The 19,677-nt window shown below is 36.8% G+C and overlaps 1 protein-coding gene and 1 long non-coding RNA gene across 3 annotated transcripts in view; one reads left to right on the top strand and one right to left on the bottom strand.

Annotated features, from left to right (window-relative positions):
* FGL1 (fibrinogen like 1) overlaps nucleotides 1–10,439 on the top strand; it is a 27,810-nt gene extending 17,371 nt beyond the window's left edge. For both annotated transcript variants that reach the window (XM_072336720.1, XM_072336721.1), the window contains 5 exons: nucleotides 2,486–2,645; nucleotides 3,245–3,342; nucleotides 4,472–4,560; nucleotides 5,111–5,298; nucleotides 8,631–10,439. In XM_072336720.1, coding sequence (XP_072192821.1) covers nucleotides 2,486–2,645; nucleotides 3,245–3,342; nucleotides 4,472–4,560; nucleotides 5,111–5,298; nucleotides 8,631–8,790 — 695 coding nt within the window. In that variant the 3' untranslated portion in view covers nucleotides 8,791–10,439. The remainder of the gene's footprint in view (nucleotides 1–2,485; nucleotides 2,646–3,244; nucleotides 3,343–4,471; nucleotides 4,561–5,110; nucleotides 5,299–8,630) is intronic.
* LOC140252255 (uncharacterized) lies at nucleotides 2,657–19,677 on the bottom strand. Its single transcript, XR_011903593.1, has 3 exons — nucleotides 19,640–19,677; nucleotides 5,650–5,735; nucleotides 2,657–2,682 (listed from the first exon to the last, which is right to left on the bottom strand). It is a non-coding gene; the product is annotated as an uncharacterized lncRNA (long non-coding RNA).

The following is a 19,677-nucleotide window of genomic DNA, read 5'->3' as shown; positions in this document are numbered from 1 at the left end:
ACACAGGAGGTAACCTGTATAATAACCTGTATTATAACCTACTCTGCTGATTTTTTGATAGATTTTAAGGTTACTTTTTTGACAGAGATAGCCCCAAAAGATTTAGGGGGCTTAGGTATCTTAGAGTCCTTTCTTACTGGCAGGCAGTAGTTGTTTTCAAGTTGATGTTTCCCTCAATATAAAAGAGAATTCTCATTTACAGGAATACTATGAATAAAGAGCAATACCTAATCATAAGATACAATTGTTTTGTTACTGTTATCTATAATAGTAATAGGTCTAGTGGCCCATTCCCCATAAAAGAAAAGCAACTGCAGATTACGCTGGTTAGTGGGACGTAGAAGATGCTCAGTGTACATTTATTAATCCTTTCACTTTTAAGATGCACAACTGCCAATGTTAACAATGTGTATGACAGTCTTGCAACAAATACCTAATAGTTCAAGGAATATTAAAATATCCTTGGTTTTGCTATTAGTAAAGATGCTCTGTTATAATATTACTTCTACTACTTTCGTATTATAGAGTTTTGTAATTGCTAGCCCCAAATCAATGTTTGAATCTTGCTCAAGAGCTGGAAGCTTGATTCAACTTGCAGAATAATTTGAAGAAAGAATTTTTGAAATTAATTGAAATATAATTTGAATAAAGAAATAAGAAACTTTTTAAACTAGTTAGAGATCATTTATTGTATGAGAGAACAATATCTCAACATATATTTAGTTCTCCATATTAGAGTAATGAAGTATCTCATTTGGAAATAAGATGTCTCTGCAAAATAGGAAAGATAATGAAAAGAATGGACACATGGTCAGCAGTTGAACTAGCTTAGTTAAGTAGAAGATGCTCAGCATCTAAGACCAAATTCTAAATTCAGGAAGTCACCTGGTATGTACAGTCTTCTTGCTTAATACAATAGGTGTATGAGTTCTAAGCCTGTAAAGTCCCCAGGGGATCCATATTTATACATAATCTTGTTATAATGATGTCTGAACCTCGCCTTATTAATATTCTTTTTGTTGCAATAGTGTGACTGAGTTAAATTCAGCTCAAGACTTCACTGTTTCTGAAGTTGTAAAGCCCAGGTTTTAAGTTGGTTCTGTATCTTCCACAGTATTCTGATGGTGGTCAGGGTCCTCTACAGTGGAAGAAGGCAAAGTGTGTTAACTTATCATAGCTGGCTTACTTGGGGGGGGGGGGGGGGGGGTGAATTAAAAACACATTTAGCGGAAAGGTCTTTGTCCTTTCTTAAGTGTATTCTTCATTTTTCTTTAAATGGAATTTTTCTGTATAACAGACCAAGGTTATTTCTAGTTTGTTGTTTAGTTTTTTACTTCCCTAATAGCTTGGTAAATGCTTTCCCTTGTTGATACTGCATTATTCTATTCAGGCTGCTGTAAAGTTTTAAGGTCAACAGATCTGGATAATTTGGAGCTCTACAGTGAGAGAATAATTCCACAGTAAACACGCTTGCTTAAAATTAAACAATTAAATTTTAAGTATTTTGCTAACCTACTGAGAAAATAATGGATGCAAGAAAAGTTATTTTCTGTAATCCAGTCAAAACATTCTCTGCAAAGACATCTTAGTTGTTATTTAAGCAACATTTTTTGTTATAATTTATCAAAATCCTGGCATAGCTATTTGTTTTCATTATAAGCTGTTTATATTTTCTGTGTCTAATCTTCACTGATGCTTTCACCAAGAAGAAATGTTGTAGTTCATAAAGTTCCAAACTAGCCTGGAAGTTCAGCCAACACGTTCTTAAAGAATTCAGGGAAAATCTTACAGTTAATCAGTTTCACTTCTGCCAGGAAAAACAGAAATGTTGAAAACTATACTACCTTCCTGTGTGACTACTCGATGGTAGATTACATATAAACAAATAACTCCTTTCATTTCTTAACTCCTTGAGGGAAAAGAGATAAGATGGTATGATTACAGTACTGTTATATTTTCATGAGCTCTGAAATGGTGATTTACATGGTGATTAGTCCTTGAAACCAATGCAGACCAGACTGAAAAAATGGTATCAAGCCAAAAGTAACGTTTTAGACACACATAATACTTTTTGTAGGATTGACTTATGTATGAATTTGGACCTGTGTGGTACAAGGGACAACGGCATTAGGTCCGGTAACAGTTTCCTTTTTCTAACACTGATAATTTCATACTCTCATATTTGGTAATTCTCCTGTGCTTCTACATCCAGAAAGCTCACATCTTTGTTTCTGAAAATTGAATAGCTTATATGTAGGGAAATTGTGATTGTAACAGGATTCAAGTGTAGATTATACCATTGTAAATTAGAAGTGGCACCACCTAAACCAAAGGAATTAAAGTCATAAAAATCTATTTGTGGAGGCATTTGCTTTCTATTAGCATTTTTCATATGTGCCTCTTATCTGACTTATTTTTTATTTTTTCTGGTTTTGTTAGTAAGTATAGAACTAAAAACTGTATTCAATGGATGTTTTGTGAACAGACTGTGCAGAAATCTACAATGATGGCCACAAGCAAAGTGGATTTTATAAGATGAAACCTACCCAGAGTCCTAAGGAATTCCTGGCCTTCTGTGACATGTCTGAAGGGGGTGGTTGGACTGTTTTTCAGAGACGTTCTGATGGCAGCCAGAATTTCAATAGGTAGGTACTAGGCTTGGTCATTAAAATTGGAAGTGAACTAGAGAAACAAGAAACCAGAAGGAGATAAGTTACTGATTAACTTTATAATTATATGAATAAATATCTCAGACAAAAAGGAGGAAAAGTTATTCAGCAGGACAGCCTCCATATGAGATATCACAGACTGCCTGTATGACCCAGATCAACTCTTAGGTTATGTTACCAAAGTACTTAGGATCTAATTTTTTTTTTATTTTTTTCTAGCATCAGTCTTGTTGAACTTGGCGCAGTATGCAGAGTGTAAGACAGAAAAATAGGTAGCAGATGGCTAGAAAAATGATCAAGGGCTGGAGCACTTGTCCTATGAGGACAAGCAGGGGCATGTTCAGCCTGGAGGAGGGATGGCTGCAGTAGAATCTAAAAGCAGACTGTGTTTACGACTAGGTCACTAAGGGCTGAGCTGTTTGAGACTGTTGAGGAAGATAGGCTCCCCAAAATGGTGTCCTAAGGTTTGCTTTCAGCTTGAATTATTCTGTGGTCTGTGATTGCATGACAAAATAAATACTCAAACAAACTTTATTTTTTTGATTACTGAATTAGTCATTTATACTCATCTACAGAGGTTGGACTGACTATGAAGAAGGCTTTGGAAATTTTGTTTTGACTAATGGTGAATATTGGCTTGGAAATAAGAATCTTCACTACTTGACTAATCAAGGTAAGATTTGTATTGTGATAATAGTTCTCTATTAGTTCTGTTCCTTTTTTCATGCCAGGCCATTTTATTGTTAGCATGAATCCTGAGTTGTGTTGTTAGTCTGTAGGACATTTAGTTTAAAAAACATTAAAATAGATATTTTCTCACAAGAGCTAGAAAGCTGTCATTGGGCCAGTTGAATACAGGGAGATCCTTCAAAACAGGGAACAGTAGTCAGGAGTATACCTTAAAACAATTGTTTCTACCCATTTCACAGTCAGGATGAATAACAGTTGGTGTAGTATGCTGTACCAATTCATTTACTCAGGACTTTACATGACTGCATAGGGTATCACATGAAGGTAAATCTATGTTTGTCAATTTGATTAGGCTAATCTTGAAAAGCTATTTCTGTTTTTCAAATAGTTACTCAATCTACAATAACTTTCGCTTTCTTATAGAGTGCTGAATATACAAGTTACCTATTGACTTAGCCAGCTAAAATGCATGGAGATCACTGCTGTGATTTCTTTACTATTACTGCAGATTAAAAGTAGCTCAGGTCTGTGCAGTTGTGCTGCAAATTATACTTCTCTAAAAGGCTTTGGGACTCATGAAAATTTACAACATAGATGACTGGGGTGGGAGATGGAGAGAGATGTTTATACTACCACTTACATACATAGGACCTTCTCAGGTCTTGTGAATGGACATTGCTGCTCGAATCAGTGAACTCTGAAGATTTACACCAGCATGTGATCCTGGTTTAACTCTTATTTTCAGAGTGCGCAAATGCTGTTTGCTTAGGTGTATGCATATTTATTGATTCTTACACTGCTTCCATCGCTATTTCAAATGCCTTAATAAAACATCAAGTCCATAACGCCTTTTTTGTTTGTTTGTTTACATGACAAAGTTTATACTGGAATAAACCTAAAATTTTCAAAGATGAATCATGTGAATAAAGAAAAACATCACAAGATGTGATTTAAAAGGCATAATGGGGGAACATTAAAAGAATATAATGGCACAGATAAGACTTATGCTAAAAACCTAATTAGTATTTTAATATTCTACTATAATATTCTGGTCTGCAAAGTAGCAAGGTAGGCTAGTTTTACAAAAATATTTTCTATTTTTATTTCTTAAGGAAACTATACTTTAAGAATTGATCTGAGTGATTTTGAAGGAGAACGGCATTATGCACAATACACAAGATTTGGAGTTGCAGGTGAAGAGGTAATAAAATATTTCATTAAAACCTCTGGTCATTAAAATGTGAAGTGTATATAAGCAGGCAATAAACAAACATGTGCCTTTATTTTCATAACGATTTATGCTGAAACTTGATAACAAGTATTCTTTCTTACAAATGGTTGGAATTTTCAAATATGTCATAATAGTGGTTTATTTGGATGTACTGATTTCATACCTCGTGGAATCTGTATGAATACGAGCTTTAGCAGTTATGGATACAAGCAGTTTCTTGATTGTTATTGTTATTATCAGCAGCAATGGTGCATGATTTCTCAATATCTACTCGAAATCAACTAGTAGCTTTTACTTTTATTTCTACGTAAAATTACTGATTTTTTTTTACCCCTGGTAAGCATCTATGTATTCCTTTATTCACTAGTATGCAGTGCTTGAGTGGTATGACACTCCTGGCATATAAGTAGTAGCAAATGGAACAGGTTAGTTTCTTCTTACTGGATTTACTCCCTGACATACTAAAGGTTAAAGACATATTGGATTACTTTCTTTTTTCCTTCTTCACAATTTTCATTAGCACTCCTATCAGATGAGCTGTGGTGAATACTCTGGTACAGCTGGTGATTCCCTGACTGGGGGTTTTCACCCTGAAGTAAAATGGTGGGCTGATCATCGTGGGATGAAATTCAGTACTAGAGACAGGGACAATGACAACTATGAAGGCAACTGTGCTGAAGAGGAAAAGGCTGGTTGGTGGTTTAACAGGTATTTTGATTTGATACGTGCATTGTCTTTCTACTTCACATTTATCCTTACAGTAGTAGTATTTGCTAGAAGATTTCAGTGCTGTTAGGACCAAGATTCACTTAACTGCACTGGCCAAGCTTATCTGTTAAATGGTATCTGTCATAGGCTTTGGTCATTTCTGTTGTCAGACAGTAAGAAGTAGACAGTTCTGTCCCTTTAAGGTAACTAGTATTTACATAAATAGGTCATGCATTCCTGTTGCATTTTATTCTTGTATTTCTCCTGTGTTTCACTAGACCAGATGTGGCAGTACTGCTGAGCAGCTGATGAGTTAAGCTAGTACTGGGTTAATAAGCCATAGATTTTTACCTCAGTTCACAGCATTTCATTCTTGTTATTCCTTCTATATCAAGATGGGAAAGAGTTCACTCAGTTTGTCAGCGCACATGACTGGGCTGAAAGGAAAATAATTTTAAATAGGGTTCATTAAAAGAAATTTAAAACTCTACTTATCTATACAATAGCAATTCTAAAAGGAAGACCAAAACTGATAAAGTGAGCACTGTATGTATAGGCAGCTCTGTTGTTTCATATACTTCACATACTAAATATAGTCATGAAAAGAAATGATGAGATATATCTGTGTAATAGACAGCTTTAAAATACAGCTCAGAAGAGCACACTACTCTCTCATTCTGATCTCATTTCACTGGGCGAGAGCTGCCAGGCTGAATCAACTCCATTGTTTCCTCTCTGTGTCATCCTTTGTTCCTGTTCTTTAACTCCTTATTTTCCAAATTCTGTTTCCATAAGTTGTCTGTGAGCAGCTTAGCTGATAGGAAGTAGCTCCTAGCTCAGCGTTTCACATCTAATAACTTTATACATTTCAGGGGTGGTAGGCTGGCAGAGTGTTTGAGGCATACAGAAAATACTTACATGTAGACAAACGTTCTTGCAGTTGTCATGAATGATGAGATATAGGTAAAGGGAAAACAAACTGTGGGAGATACTCCTCCCATGGAATCTGAACTTTTGTAGATTTAGAGCAACGTCCACACCTTGGTATAAAATTGTGATACCGTGACATGAGATTTAATAACAGTGAATAATCACTCAAATGACACTGTTTTTGTCCTTTAGAGACTTATTTTTTTTTAATACTGGATTGGCCTGTACAGAAGAATGATCTCTCTGTAAAAGTAGCTCTAGAGCAGAACTTGACAGTTATTAATACCTTGTAGTTGGTGCTACATAACTACTAAAGATAGCTGACTCCTACCAGGCTAGTTCCTATTACGGATGTGTATCTGACATAGTTAAAGTGACAGTCTATCTGGATAATGAAAATCAGATAGTGGTATTATTATTCCACTGTCTTGCTACTGACTTTATGTTAAGCTTAATAGAAGACTGAAAGCTGCAAAATATTATAGAATTGCAGTATCCTGAAATCCTGGTAGGCTCAAAGAGAAAAGAGAACACTCAGAACACAAGTATGCTGTGCACAGATTAGCAAATACATAAGAAATTAGTGCTCTTGTCTGGTTTGTATAGGAGCTCTCAGCTGTGAAGGAATTTTTCTTAGCCAGCTCTATACTATCTAGCCTAATGAAATACAGAAACACTCAGATAATATGAATGCCACCGAGGGATGTGATACAAGTGAGGCACAGAAAATAGCTCAGATCTATTGCTCCAGCTCTGCATTTGTTATTGTGGACTCCTGCAGAAGAATGTTCTCTCTGCACTTGTTTGTAAGCAGACATTTTCAGCTTGGAATCAAGTCCACAGTACTAGGTTCTCTCTGGCACTGCACTTGGTTTATAAGCTTTACTCCTTCCAGGGTAATGCAAAGGTGTAGAATTGCCAAGTAAAAGCTAAAAGCCCATGTGGACATGAGCTTATTCTTTCTCCAGTATTCCCATTTCTAGTTGCAGAATGCATGGATGACCGCAGTAGATTTGGCAGACATCAACCAGGGGCCACAAGGTCGCAGTCAGGCTTTGTGTCTCACCAACCTTCTGCAGACAGTGTAGCTACATTCATGTAGGGCTCTGCTGGAGTCAGTATGTCCAGGCAGAATCTAAGCAACTCTTCCAGGAACCAACTCATCTATCTGTATCTGTCACAGAGTTAATATATAACTCAGGTAAAATGTCAATGGAAAATTGAGATTGGCTGTACTTTTGAAACTATTGCTGTAGGGTTCTTGGCTTTAAAAATCAGCCTGTTGGAAAGGAGGAACTTAGACTAACTTTAAGGTGACTATTGACTTGTTGCTTCAGAAAATTCTATCAGTAGTAGTCAGTCATATGCCAGCTGCTTTTTCAATATGGCCAGTCGCTTTAGCCTGCCTCCAGTCTTTACAGAATATATTTTAGCTATTTTGTTTCTCAAAAACTGTTGTTAACAAAGTGTAAGCAAAGCCAATGGGACAAAGATTTACCAGTGAAAATATCCATAAATGTCATTTGGACTGTTTTAATTTTTTCCGAAGTCAGCTTTTGAAATACACTGCGGTGTCTGACAGACACATATTAACAACATGATATTAACAACACATAAAACAAAATTTTGAATAGGCAAATAGGCAGATTTACTGCAATGTGGTACAGAAGAAACAAGCACTTTGCTCTCCATATGTCGACATAAGTCTAAACTTACTACTTTCTTGCAGAAACCAAATGAGTATCAAGGTTGTGCTGATAGCTAGTTGAGCCTTTGGGGTTTTGCTAGGTTAGTCAGTTTTGTTTTCAGTTAGCATAATTAACAACCTGTAACAGCATTTCAGTATGTTAAACAGCCGAAAAGAATGTAGTTCAGTCAAATAAAATACCAGCTCTGACAGCCCATGGAAGTGGTATATATAAACTAACAGCGAGATTTAACCTATATTTAAATAGAAATCAACAGTTGAACAGGCAAATTGATAGTGGTATTCATGCTTTGTCATGTAACACACTATGTGGGTTACTGCATGACATCGGAACAATAAAAATCAGCACAGTATTTCTTTTCAAGAGTTTTGCTTGCTGCAAGCTCTACTGCTACATGTGACCTAAAGGATTCTGGAATTTCATTAAGACAGATTACCAGGCAGAACTTGGAGACCTGCTAATGTCAGAAAACCTGTAGAACAGAAATAACCTTTGTTTCAAAGATGTTAAGAGTACTTGCGATGGTGCCCTAATTAAACTGTTTGTGTGTGGGGCAATGCAGTCCACAAATATAAATTTCTGCAGCTGTCAGACTGGGCTGTTATCAACATAGTGAATTTTTGCCTTGTTGAGAAACGAAAGTGCTTGCAACTTTTGGATGGGGGTCTTACTCATCTTTTCCTTTTCCACCAGGTGTCACTCAGCCAACTTGAACGGTTTGTACTACAAGGGTCCCTATACTGCAAAGACAGACAATGGAATAGTTTGGTATACTTGGCATGGGTGGTGGTATTCTCTGAAATCTGTTGTAATGAAGGTCAGACCAGCACACTTTGAACCTAATATTGTTTGAATATTTTATTAAGATTTATCTTTCAGCAAATCAATCCAAAGTAAAACACAAGGGCTATTATCTATGTCTATATAAATCTAAAATAATTCCTCTGTAATTAGTAGTTTTATGAGAAGTAAACGAGAAGATAATCTGGTTTATGAATCCATATGAACAAATACTACTGCTAATATGTCTACAGGATTATGTTTTTAAGGCAGAGTTTGCCTAGGAGAACGGATATCTTTATCAACATGGAGAATTTGTATTGAAAGGTAACTAGAAGTCTTTTTACTTTCTTAATAGAAAAAATATATTGTCACTGTTTTATGTCTCAAAAATTGAAATAAACTGTATATATAAACTGACTGGCATGATAGAAAGGTGCTATAAAGGAAGGGAAGAAGATTCCAGGTTCACAGTGGAAAGCTTCACTAAGAAGGGATCTCCAGAAAGACATCCTTCCCCAGTGGCAGTCAGCCCTTAAATGATGTCTAAGAGAGTAATGGTAATAACAAAAATAATTGATGAATGTATGTCACCATGGAGAAAGGCAGGCACATTCTCTAGAAAACTACCTAATGAAATGTAATTCTGTGACTGGAAGGCAGGCTAACTGAATTACGTGTGCATATATATGTGCATATATGTATACAGGCTTGTGTTTGGAGAGTGTTAAGACAAACTGTATAATGCTTAATTGAAATTAAAGACAGAGTTACACTAACATGTACAAATTGTGCTCAAGTAATATACAGCAATACTTTGCTTCAGCATGAATCCTTCCTCCTTCTTTACTTATGAGGATGCTAATGATATCCTTCAGCTGAGTGAGCACTTTTCTCACATTCTGATGTAAAATTTTACTCTTCTTCTCTACGTGGTATTACAAAACTATGGAGGAACAAATCTTTCTTTTTTTTTTAAAATGCATTTGTATGTTTATTTGGACTGGATACTCTTCAGAACAAGGACTTTGACATCCTAGCTGTTTGAAAAGCATCTCGCCTTCTGCTAGCATCTCTCTCTGGCCCTTCCTTGTGCAATAGATCTTCTTGGCTAAATGAAAAACATGTGAAAGTTGTTGTAATTCAAAATGATTGTAATTATTCTCAAATATACAAACTCCTTACTTTCAGAGTGAGTATAAATAGCTACTCAAAAAGAGAGTACAGCTTAGAAGAGAAACCACAAGTATTCTTTATTTCCTTAACAGGTATGAACATGTTCTAATGGAATCATTATTCTTACAAGATAGTAGAATAAAGGCCAGTGTTGTTTTGTTGTTGTTGAGGCACTAGACTGAACAACGTACTAACTCCCAAATAGCTGAAAATGAATACATACCACTTGATATAAATCTTATAATATCTTATAACCCTAAATAGAAAAAAATCAGAATCAAAGATAAAACAAGTGAAATATTTTGTCAGCGATGGTTTAATAATTAACATATACATAACTTCCCACAATATGATCAGAAGTACATCTTCTTGTGATACTTGTTCAAGAGAAACACAGGTACAGTTTCAACCGTCTATCTGTTTCCTTCCATTTGCTAAACATTTTGGAGATTAAAACAATGAAAACTACTCTCAAGAGAATTAAATCAATGTTTTAAGACCCCTTTATGCTGTAACACTTGTTTTTAAATGTCCAGTATACACTAATAAAGAGCTGAGGCACTAAAATGTGGCCTGCTTATTTCCAATGGAAACTTCTCTTCAGCTATATTGCCTGCATTCCCAAAACCATTCCTAACACCAGTTCTTGAAAATCAGCTTTTAAGTATAATGCTCTGTCAAAGCTAGTTTTCATTCCTCATAGAAGAATGGTGTGCCCAGAAAGCTTAGCTTCAGCAGGGGGTTCTCTTTGGCACTTGTGACAGAAGTATTAAGATCAAAGAAACTATCCAAGGAAGTATCGTATATCTAGATTTTCAACAGCTTCCACTTGTTTCTGGTGTGTTTTCTTGTTGTTATAATTGCTTAGAAAGCAAAAAAAGAGAGCTGTTCAAAACTAGGGTTTTCCTAAGAGTATGTCTGAGAATGGGGAAACGAGCAGTATTCAAAGCATTCAGCCAAACTCCTTATGCAATAAAGAGAGAATTTAAATGTACAAAGAGAAACGTTACAATGTTTGTTCATCTTCATAAGAAGAGTTGATAAGACTTGACAGTGATGGTGGCTTGAAAACAGTATTTCATCCAAAATCATCCTTTCCAAGTCCCTGTGGCCCATTTCAACCTTTAATTAGTGCAGGATGAAAGCCAGCTTGTCATTGTTACATGTTCAGTTAACTAAGGCAATTCCTCTTAATCCAACCCTAATGCTAAACAGATTGCATCAGGAATATAATATTTATCCAAATATTGATTAAACGGATGAATTAGTGTATTTGGTCTGATACACAGCCCTTGCTAAAAGAAAAACCCAACCTTGTAGCTTGCTCTTTTCTGCCCTTCTTCAGCAGGTTTTAGTAATTATTTCTTTTGCTTGCCTCCTATTGAATCTGAACTTCCTTTATTTCTTCTTTTCTTAATGATAATTAAATATGTAATCTCACTCATTAGTCATAACTTGCACACATAACTGGTGAATACCTGGGCTTAAGGAATCTGGGCAACTCTGAAGTTCCGCAGAAGCTGAGTAAAGGCTTTGAGGTGCTAAATGGTGCACCTAAGGAATCAAAAATGGCAATTTGGTCTCTAAAACTTTGTGGGAATCAACGTCTAGTCTTGTTTATAACTAGATGGGCAGTATTTATTGTAAAGAGAGTATCCACCCAGCACTCTGGGCATTGAAGATAAGCAGATTCCTCTTAGAAACATGTTGTTCTCACAAAAAATTACCTGAATTTCAGTGCTTCCAATGTATTTTGTCCTGAATCCACGAGTAATTATATTGCCACAAGAGCCACAGGGCTGGCTCTTTCTCCAACATGATGGTCCATAACAAATTAGCTGAGTGAAGACAAGTGATAGTAGCAAGACTTCTGTTAGTGATATCCTGCACTAGATGGTGCTCTGTACATGTTGTATTTTCTTAAGTAATACTATGTTTGTAAACTAGTGCTAACACTTCTCCCCACTAAGTTCTGTAAGTAATTAAGTTACAGGAAAATGAATCAGAATCACAGAATCACCAAGGTTGGAAAAGACCAACACGATCATCCAGTCCAATCATCCGCCCATCACCAATAGTTCTCACTAAACCATGTCCCTCAACACAACGTCCAAACGTTCCTTGAACACCTCCAGACTCGGTGACTCTATCACCTCCCTGGGCAGCCCATTCCAGTGCCTGACCACTCCGTCAGAGAAGTAATATTTCCTAATATCATAGTATCATAGTATCGTGCGAGTTGGAAGGGACCTTAGAGATCATCGAGTCCAACTCCCGGGTTTCGAGCCCCCTGTGTAGCGAAGTGGCACTTCTACCCCTGCGCCACAGGGGGGATTCGAACCCGGGCCCTCCAGTGCCGCAGGCAGCAGCTTAAACCACTGCGCCACTGGGGGCACACAATATATCCAGCCTAAAATCTTCCTGGTGCAGCTTGAAGCCATTCCCTCTAGTCCTATCAGTTACAGGAGAGAAGAGGCCGACCCCCAGCTCACCACAGCCTCCCTTCAGGAAGTTATAGAGAGCAATAAGGTCTCCCCTGAACCTTCTCTTCTCCAGGCTGAACAATCCCAGCTCCCTCAGCCACTCCTCATAAGGCCTGTGCTCCAGACCCCTGACCAGCTTTGTTGCCCTTCTTTGAACAAATCAAAGATGTTTAAGTAAATTTAGTCTTTTAACTCACTTTTGAAATCATACATTAGTTCCTAATGTTACCTAAATGCAATAAAAATAATCTAATTTAAGTATGTCATATTTAGGCAGCTCAATTGTGCTAAGTTAAAATGCCTTCCAACCCAAATGTAGATCATGTATTCTGCTGATTAGCAAACAGAAAAAAATCTGCAAGTTCCAAACAGTACCTAAACTAATGTATCTGCACTTCTGTATTCCTGCTATGATTTTTCTGCTCTTCTCTGTCTTGAAAAATCTGGAGAGATCCTATCTCAACTACTGTTAATTCAGAGTTACCTTACTGGAGAGAATGCCATCTTTCTATCGTAACACAAATGGTGCGAGTGTTCCTCATAATCAGGTAACTAAGAACTTGTGATATCAGCAGGATAAAGTGAGAGTGCCTGTGCCAAACTGCAGGGAGGGCAGAAAGCCCATCTCCTACAGAAATGCCATAAACCTGTCTGGGAAAAGTACCCTCTCTGAAATCAGTCGTGGAGTACTCAGCAAATGCCTCATGTGATTGCTTGGAAGTCTTGCAAATCTTGCTCAGTAGGCTTGTATTTAAGTTACAATTAATAACACTTGCGAAATATACAAACATTCTATCTTGTGATAAAGGAGATTGTAATTTTTTATTCTTTTATTTTTTTTTAATAGTTTTGAATGATTCATTTTAAATATGCCATGGAAGTTTTTGCAGTAATTCTCACGCAGATTGGTTAGTCCTCTGTCACTCAATCCTCTCCATTTCTACTGTGCAGCATGATTAATTAAAGACCTCAGCACAGTTCTCATCTGTTCCTCTTAAGGCCTCTTCCAAACAAGAGGCTTAACAGCTTCAGAGGTGTGTTGTTCTTCCAGAAAGGTTTGGTTTTTCTTTTTTCTTTCCTTCGTACTGAGTAGAGAAACCAAATCCCTCCTAAAAATTCTAAGCAGAAGGTTTTACAGTAGGGAAGGAAGGGGCTCATTTTTATGTTTACGCTTGGGGAAAAAAAAGAAAAAGTAACTGATTTTTGCAATCCATGACAATAACTTTAAATTCTACTTTGTTTTTCTTTTTAAGCCCCAACAGTAACTGAAAATATTTGAGCTTTTAAAGGTGGAACAAAAGTTTGATGTTAACAAGATACTAACAAGAAAATACTCACTAAAGCATTACATACTGGACATTCATCCAGTCACATAATCTGCAATTTCTTTGTTTTTTTTTAAGGATGAAAAAATCCCATGCAAATCAACCGAGTCCAGTGAAGTTACACTGGGGATAAATTAGCTCTGTAATCTGCTCCTGAAGCAGATCCTTTACACTGTATCCCAAAGAAAACACAGCTGTAACAACAAACCCTTTCTAGTATTCTACCTCCTCATTATGAAGTTCTAATACATATTCATTATATATCATTCTATAGGGAATGTAGCCCTGTAAGTTTGTACATGCTCTGTCATTCAGAATATACTAATGATCAACAACCTCTTCCTATGCTTCCCAAACAAAAAATCTTCACTTATGTTCAGTCAGAACTGGAAGGAATTAAGACTAGAAAGGAAAAACACAGGATCTGACTTACTTGCCAACACAGGAGATAGCAGGCTACATGGTCTCTAAGAACATCTCACAGTGTCTCTGTCATTTGTGTGCTAATTAGCCCTCAAAAACATGAGAATCTTTCTCGCAAGAGAACTGAAGACATCCTTCAGCTTTTCAAAGAACACCATCGCTAAAAGGTGTTCAATGAGCACCAGGCTGTTCAACGCCCTGACAGAAGAACAGTTTTACCAAATTCACTTGTGAGGTCTTCTGCTACATCACAAAGTGATCGCAGGGGAAATACGGACTTCCTTGGATAACAACAGTACCATAAAGATCCCAGCAAGTGAAATATAATTTACATGCACATTTACCATCGTTTCTCACTTGATGGTCATCCTTTTCATCTAAGACAGCCTTAAAAAATACTGAACTCTGTTCCATAGACTTAGCTTATGGAAAGCTCTTCCAAGAGAATACAAAAGACTACCTGTTTCACAAGGAAACATGCTGCATTATGATTCGTTTTACTATCACTGATAATGCAGATATTTTTGAAGAACTCAGTGGAAGCCGATGTCTGGCAGCTGCCCTGTCTCTGTTATTTCCCTCCTTTCTTTTACCTACAATATCTCCTTTCAGCTGAATAGTGCTGGAACCAAAAATGTAAAATGAGACTCGAGAGAAGTCAGCTGCTAATAAAAGGTTCCACTGTCCTGTCTTGCTGACCCACTAATTTAAATGCAAGCAACTCTGATGTGATACCAGAGAAAGCCTTCACTGGAGTGTATTCATGTTTAATTATTAAAAAAACAAGTTTCAGCAATTCCATTTCTTGGAAATGTGCAATAAATCTTCAGCAACAAATGTATTTCTTAAATTATCTGATAAGAATAAATATTTGAAGCAAAAACTTTCATTGTTGTCTGAAGGGAAAAAAATAAAATACTGCAGTATTGTTTATTTGACTATTTTACCCATCAAGGAATACAAATAAAGTGGGAGGAGAACAAGTACCAAATTAAATACATTCTTGTGGGACGTGTACATTTAGAAAGGCAGAGAAAAAACGGAATCTCTCTGATCCACGGATCTCATTTTCTTAATATAAAGAAGAATAAAAAACAAATGTATGAAATGAAGAAATGAAACTTAAAATTCAATACATAGCTATAGGAGTAAGAACATTTCCCCGCTCACCTCTGATTTTCTCTGCAGCACACAGCAAGTCACTGAACCCTTCCATATTCTCTACTTGTATATGGAAGAAATATGGTTTACCTGTTTTACAGAATGCTTTGAAACCTGCTGATGAAACACGTAATTCAAGGACTAAGTCTCATTCCACTTCTAGGTGAGGCTGTTAGTTATGTCTGATCTTTGTGATAATCAGGAATCCTAAGATTTTTCACCTGGATACAAGTTTATTAGCACCGTCTAAGGTTTAAGGTAGCACAGTGCCTCAGTTTGGGAAGCTTTTTGCAGAGTAAGGAATTCGGTCTCCAGGAGAGGTGTACTGCAGAAGTATACTGGGGTAAAAATGCCCAAAGTCCTCCTTGAAAAATTACCTCTGCTAGCTAACATCCAAGCTTTGTATTTAAAGGAAAGAAGTGCTGACAATGAAGTCTCCACTGCAATTACTGTCTTCAGTTTCTTAACTGGTATGATTAATTAAGGAAATCTGAAGCTTCAGTTTCCACAAAGACAGCAGGACTAAAGAGCGGGAAGTAATCAGCTATAGCTGGCACCACCATCCTTTATATCAATATTCGGGGAGACAGGATCAGTAGCTCTTAACGTGAGCAGTTCCTGTTATAACCATTTACCCACTGCAAGCTGCTCTCAGTAAAATGCAAACAAAATCCAGAAGTACAAGTCAGTGTGTATACCATCCATATTATGTATGGTATTTTACAGTCTTCTGTCATACATTTAGGGTATCATGTGACAAGAAAACAGTCAGACATACGAGGATTCCTCGGATAATTCTAATAGTATGTATGAGCTTAGAAAATGCTCTTTGCTGCTACCAATGGCATTTCAGACTGTGGAAAGTCATAGAACCTGACAAATGCTCACTAATAGGAGGCTGAGTAAGAGATTGTGGTTAAGGAGGGCGCCACGTGGGACAGCAGGGATGAGTACTCTTCTGGAGTGCAATCCAGCTCTGACTCAGAAACCCATCACAATGAAAAACACGCATGTTTTTTATAATCCTTTTGGAAGTAAACTGACTTCTGTCTTCAGAAGATTCCAGTGTTGCATCTTGGTGGCTAACTTACATGCTAGCCTGAAGTTTAGCTAAGAGAAAACAAGCAATTAGCAGTGAAGAAAGAAGTATTTAATTCCTACTGCAACTTAAACTTTCTTCCTACTACCCAGGGCTACTGAGCTATCAGAAAAAGGAACTGGTGTGATAACAAAGAAAGAAATAGACTGCCCACACAATGTTAACATTAATGGCTTCATAACTTCATGTTGAACTTTTTTTTTTTTTGGTTACAGCTCATTATATGTTCAATTAATCCTTAAAACAGCGCAAGAGACAAAATAACGCATGCTTAAAATATTAATCCAAAGTTTATATAGTCTGTCAAAAAACTCATCTATTTGCACTGTCTTTTTGGTATGAAATAACAACACAGAGTCCTAGATGAATCCTACTGTATTTCAGGTGAGGACTGCTGTATATACATAGTATTTGCAATGCTTTTTTCATTTACTTGCAGTTTTCCAACGATGGGAACGTTCTTTTTACTTCAGATGCACCCGATTCAATAATATATCTTGCCCAATTTGGAAAGTCAAGGGGATTGAAGGGAAATCCTTGACAGGAATATATATATATTTTACTTTAAGGTCTGCCCAGACATTAAAACTATGCCAAGAACACCAGTCTTCATTCTGCTGCAATCAAGGTCTTTTTTCCCTAGCTATGTTTCTTTGATAATTTAGAACAAGTATTGAAATGGGGAGCAAAAATAATACTTCATCAAACCCATTCTAAGAAAAATAAGGTTTAGTTAAGACACGAATTAGCGTAAGAATACCTCTGTGTGATCCAGGCTGCAATGGAAAACATGGACTAAAACAGATTAAGTACAAATGTAAAAAAAATTGGATTTTTCCTCCCATTGGATTATTTCACTCTAAATTCCAAGTGTGTTTTCCAATCTCATCCAACCTTTCATGCATACAGAACAGCATTCAGTATCCCTCAAAATGAAACATATATGTCCTTTCATTTATGTTGGAATTAATCTGTCTATACTAGGGAGGATGGGAAAAGAGATGAGGAAACGTTTTCGTTCTCTAGTTGTCTGGCTTTTCACCTTTAACAGTTCCCTTTTGAGTAAGCAGTGTGAAATCCTGTCCAAGGCTGCTGCAGTGCAGCTTCCTTAAAGTCTTGTTTCCTTCCATCCTGTCTTACTAAGGCTCACATGGGAACATCTTGTTGCCACACAGAGCTGACTTCAAGCTTTTCCTCTCTCTTTTATTGGTGCAAATCTCTATTTGGAACGAACTACCTTTATCACAATTACTGTAATTTCCCTATTGATTCTGCCCCATTACATTTACTATAAATACTTTGACATGGGACTACTCCAACCAGTATGAATCTTGGTATAATTTGTAGTATCAAGGTATCATGTGTATAATGCAGTATATTTGCATAGATAGAGATCTGAAATGCATAGAAGCCTACAGAATGACCATTACTGTTAGAGCAGAGCCTAAGCAAAGAGAAGCGTGGCACACTAAACTGTCTTGTGATCTCAGAAGTCCCATGAAGTTAGCTCATATTAACAACTTGTAATATGTCAGCTGATCTGCAGAAATTGTCAGCACGTATTACTTTGCATTTGCTATACACAAGGTAGCTTAGCCTTCTCTCCTGTCAGAACAAGTCACATCACCAAGGTCTTTGCTGCTGGCTAAGAGCCTATTCATCCCCATGTCCACAGTTGCCACAGCACAAATGATACTCGCTAAACCCTGCTAACTTAAATCTTACACCCAAACCTCACATGAGGGAGATGCTGCAATAACAGTATGATTTATTCATTCCTTATATCATAGGAAAGTCACAGAAAGAAGTAATCTTCAGTGCCATTTAAACAGCTGATCAGCTACAGATAAGAATGCAAATGGTTTTGCTTCAGCAACATTTATTTTTTCCAAACGTTAAGTCTGTAGCGGGCCAGTGATTAAACCACTTTCTCCTACTTCTGCAGTACCTCCATCAGCAACTTCTTTGGAGAGTTCCTCTGTTTCTCATCTAATTTGCAATGGGTCCCATAGAATGGCTGAAAATAAGGATTCTTAGCTTTCTTTCTGTTCAGTGGTTTCCTGATATCTACAAAGAATAGCACCGTTCTCTTAGCAAGTTGGCAGGTATGACTGGACATCTTCATATTGTGGCAGTATATGAATCCCTCAGACATCTTCTACATACAGTCCATAATTTAACCTTTCCTAGTAGCCAACATTCCAACTGATACACTTCTTCAAGGTTCAGCCATGTGCTTATATAGCTGTTATATCCCTTCTCATTGCCTGTCAAAGGCAATTACATTTGCAATTATACTCACATGCACTGAAAGTTCTGCAATGCAATGGGCCCTCACTATAGAATGTTTTTGTTTGTTTTTCTATCAGAAAAGACAATTAGCCATGTTTGGAATTTTTGCATACATTTGCTTTTGTGAAAGCTTAAAAATAACATACGTGGAAAATACTGAAGGATAACAACAGCATGTACAAAACAGTAAATTTATCATTGTGCACGTGGTTCTGAATGGGATTAGAAGCCACAAGTCAATTCTTTAATGGGCATTTAGGAAAAAATGGAAAGAATAAATAATTAATAACACATACAGTGCAGGGGTTTGTCTCACTGATAATGGCTTGAGAAAGGAAGAATTTTATTACATTGGGGAATCAGGTGAACTACAGCTGTCTAATGCTCAAAGATCTAAAAGTATTTCCTAGTTTTTTACCAGTGCTGCTTGTAAGACTTGACCTTGTTTAACTGATACCGTATGAAGAAAATTTTTACTTAAGGGATTAATTCAGCCCAGAGGTCTGTGAACTGTTCACCAGTGGATATGCCCACAGCCTGTCCGTTTTCAAAGCGTGGATGAGAAACACTGAAGATTCTTACAAGAGAATTACAGGTAGAATCCCCAGTAAAATTACAGGATCTAGTGCAAGTCATCATCCAGCAACACTGTCAGCAGGGCTATTCCTAATGGTTTTCTCTTAGCATACATCATCAGTATGTTGTCAAAGCAGGAAGTGCACTGTTTCATTCAAATGGGCCTTGGGCAAAAAAAGAAGTCATATGAATGTGAAGTGTGTGGTAAAAAAAAAATTAAAGAATATTCATTAGTAATTGAGCGTCAGAATATAATGAAAACTTTCAACTGTGGTGCTACACATTTCTTCAACCAAAATTGGCACTGGCCTCCAGAAAGGTTTGCTTTATATTATGAAATACTTTAAACATAGTCTGCATAGGCAAACAAAGGGGAACAGTACTTACCATTTGCCTAAGAAATTAAAGGTAGTTATCGACATTCA

Source organism: Excalfactoria chinensis, chromosome 4 (genome assembly GCF_039878825.1).
Source record: "Excalfactoria chinensis isolate bCotChi1 chromosome 4, bCotChi1.hap2, whole genome shotgun sequence".
In the NCBI taxonomy this organism is placed as follows: Eukaryota; Metazoa; Chordata; class Aves; order Galliformes; family Phasianidae; genus Excalfactoria; species Excalfactoria chinensis.
Note: the sequence above shows the minus strand (reverse complement) of the source record. Positions and strands in the feature narration are given on the sequence as shown.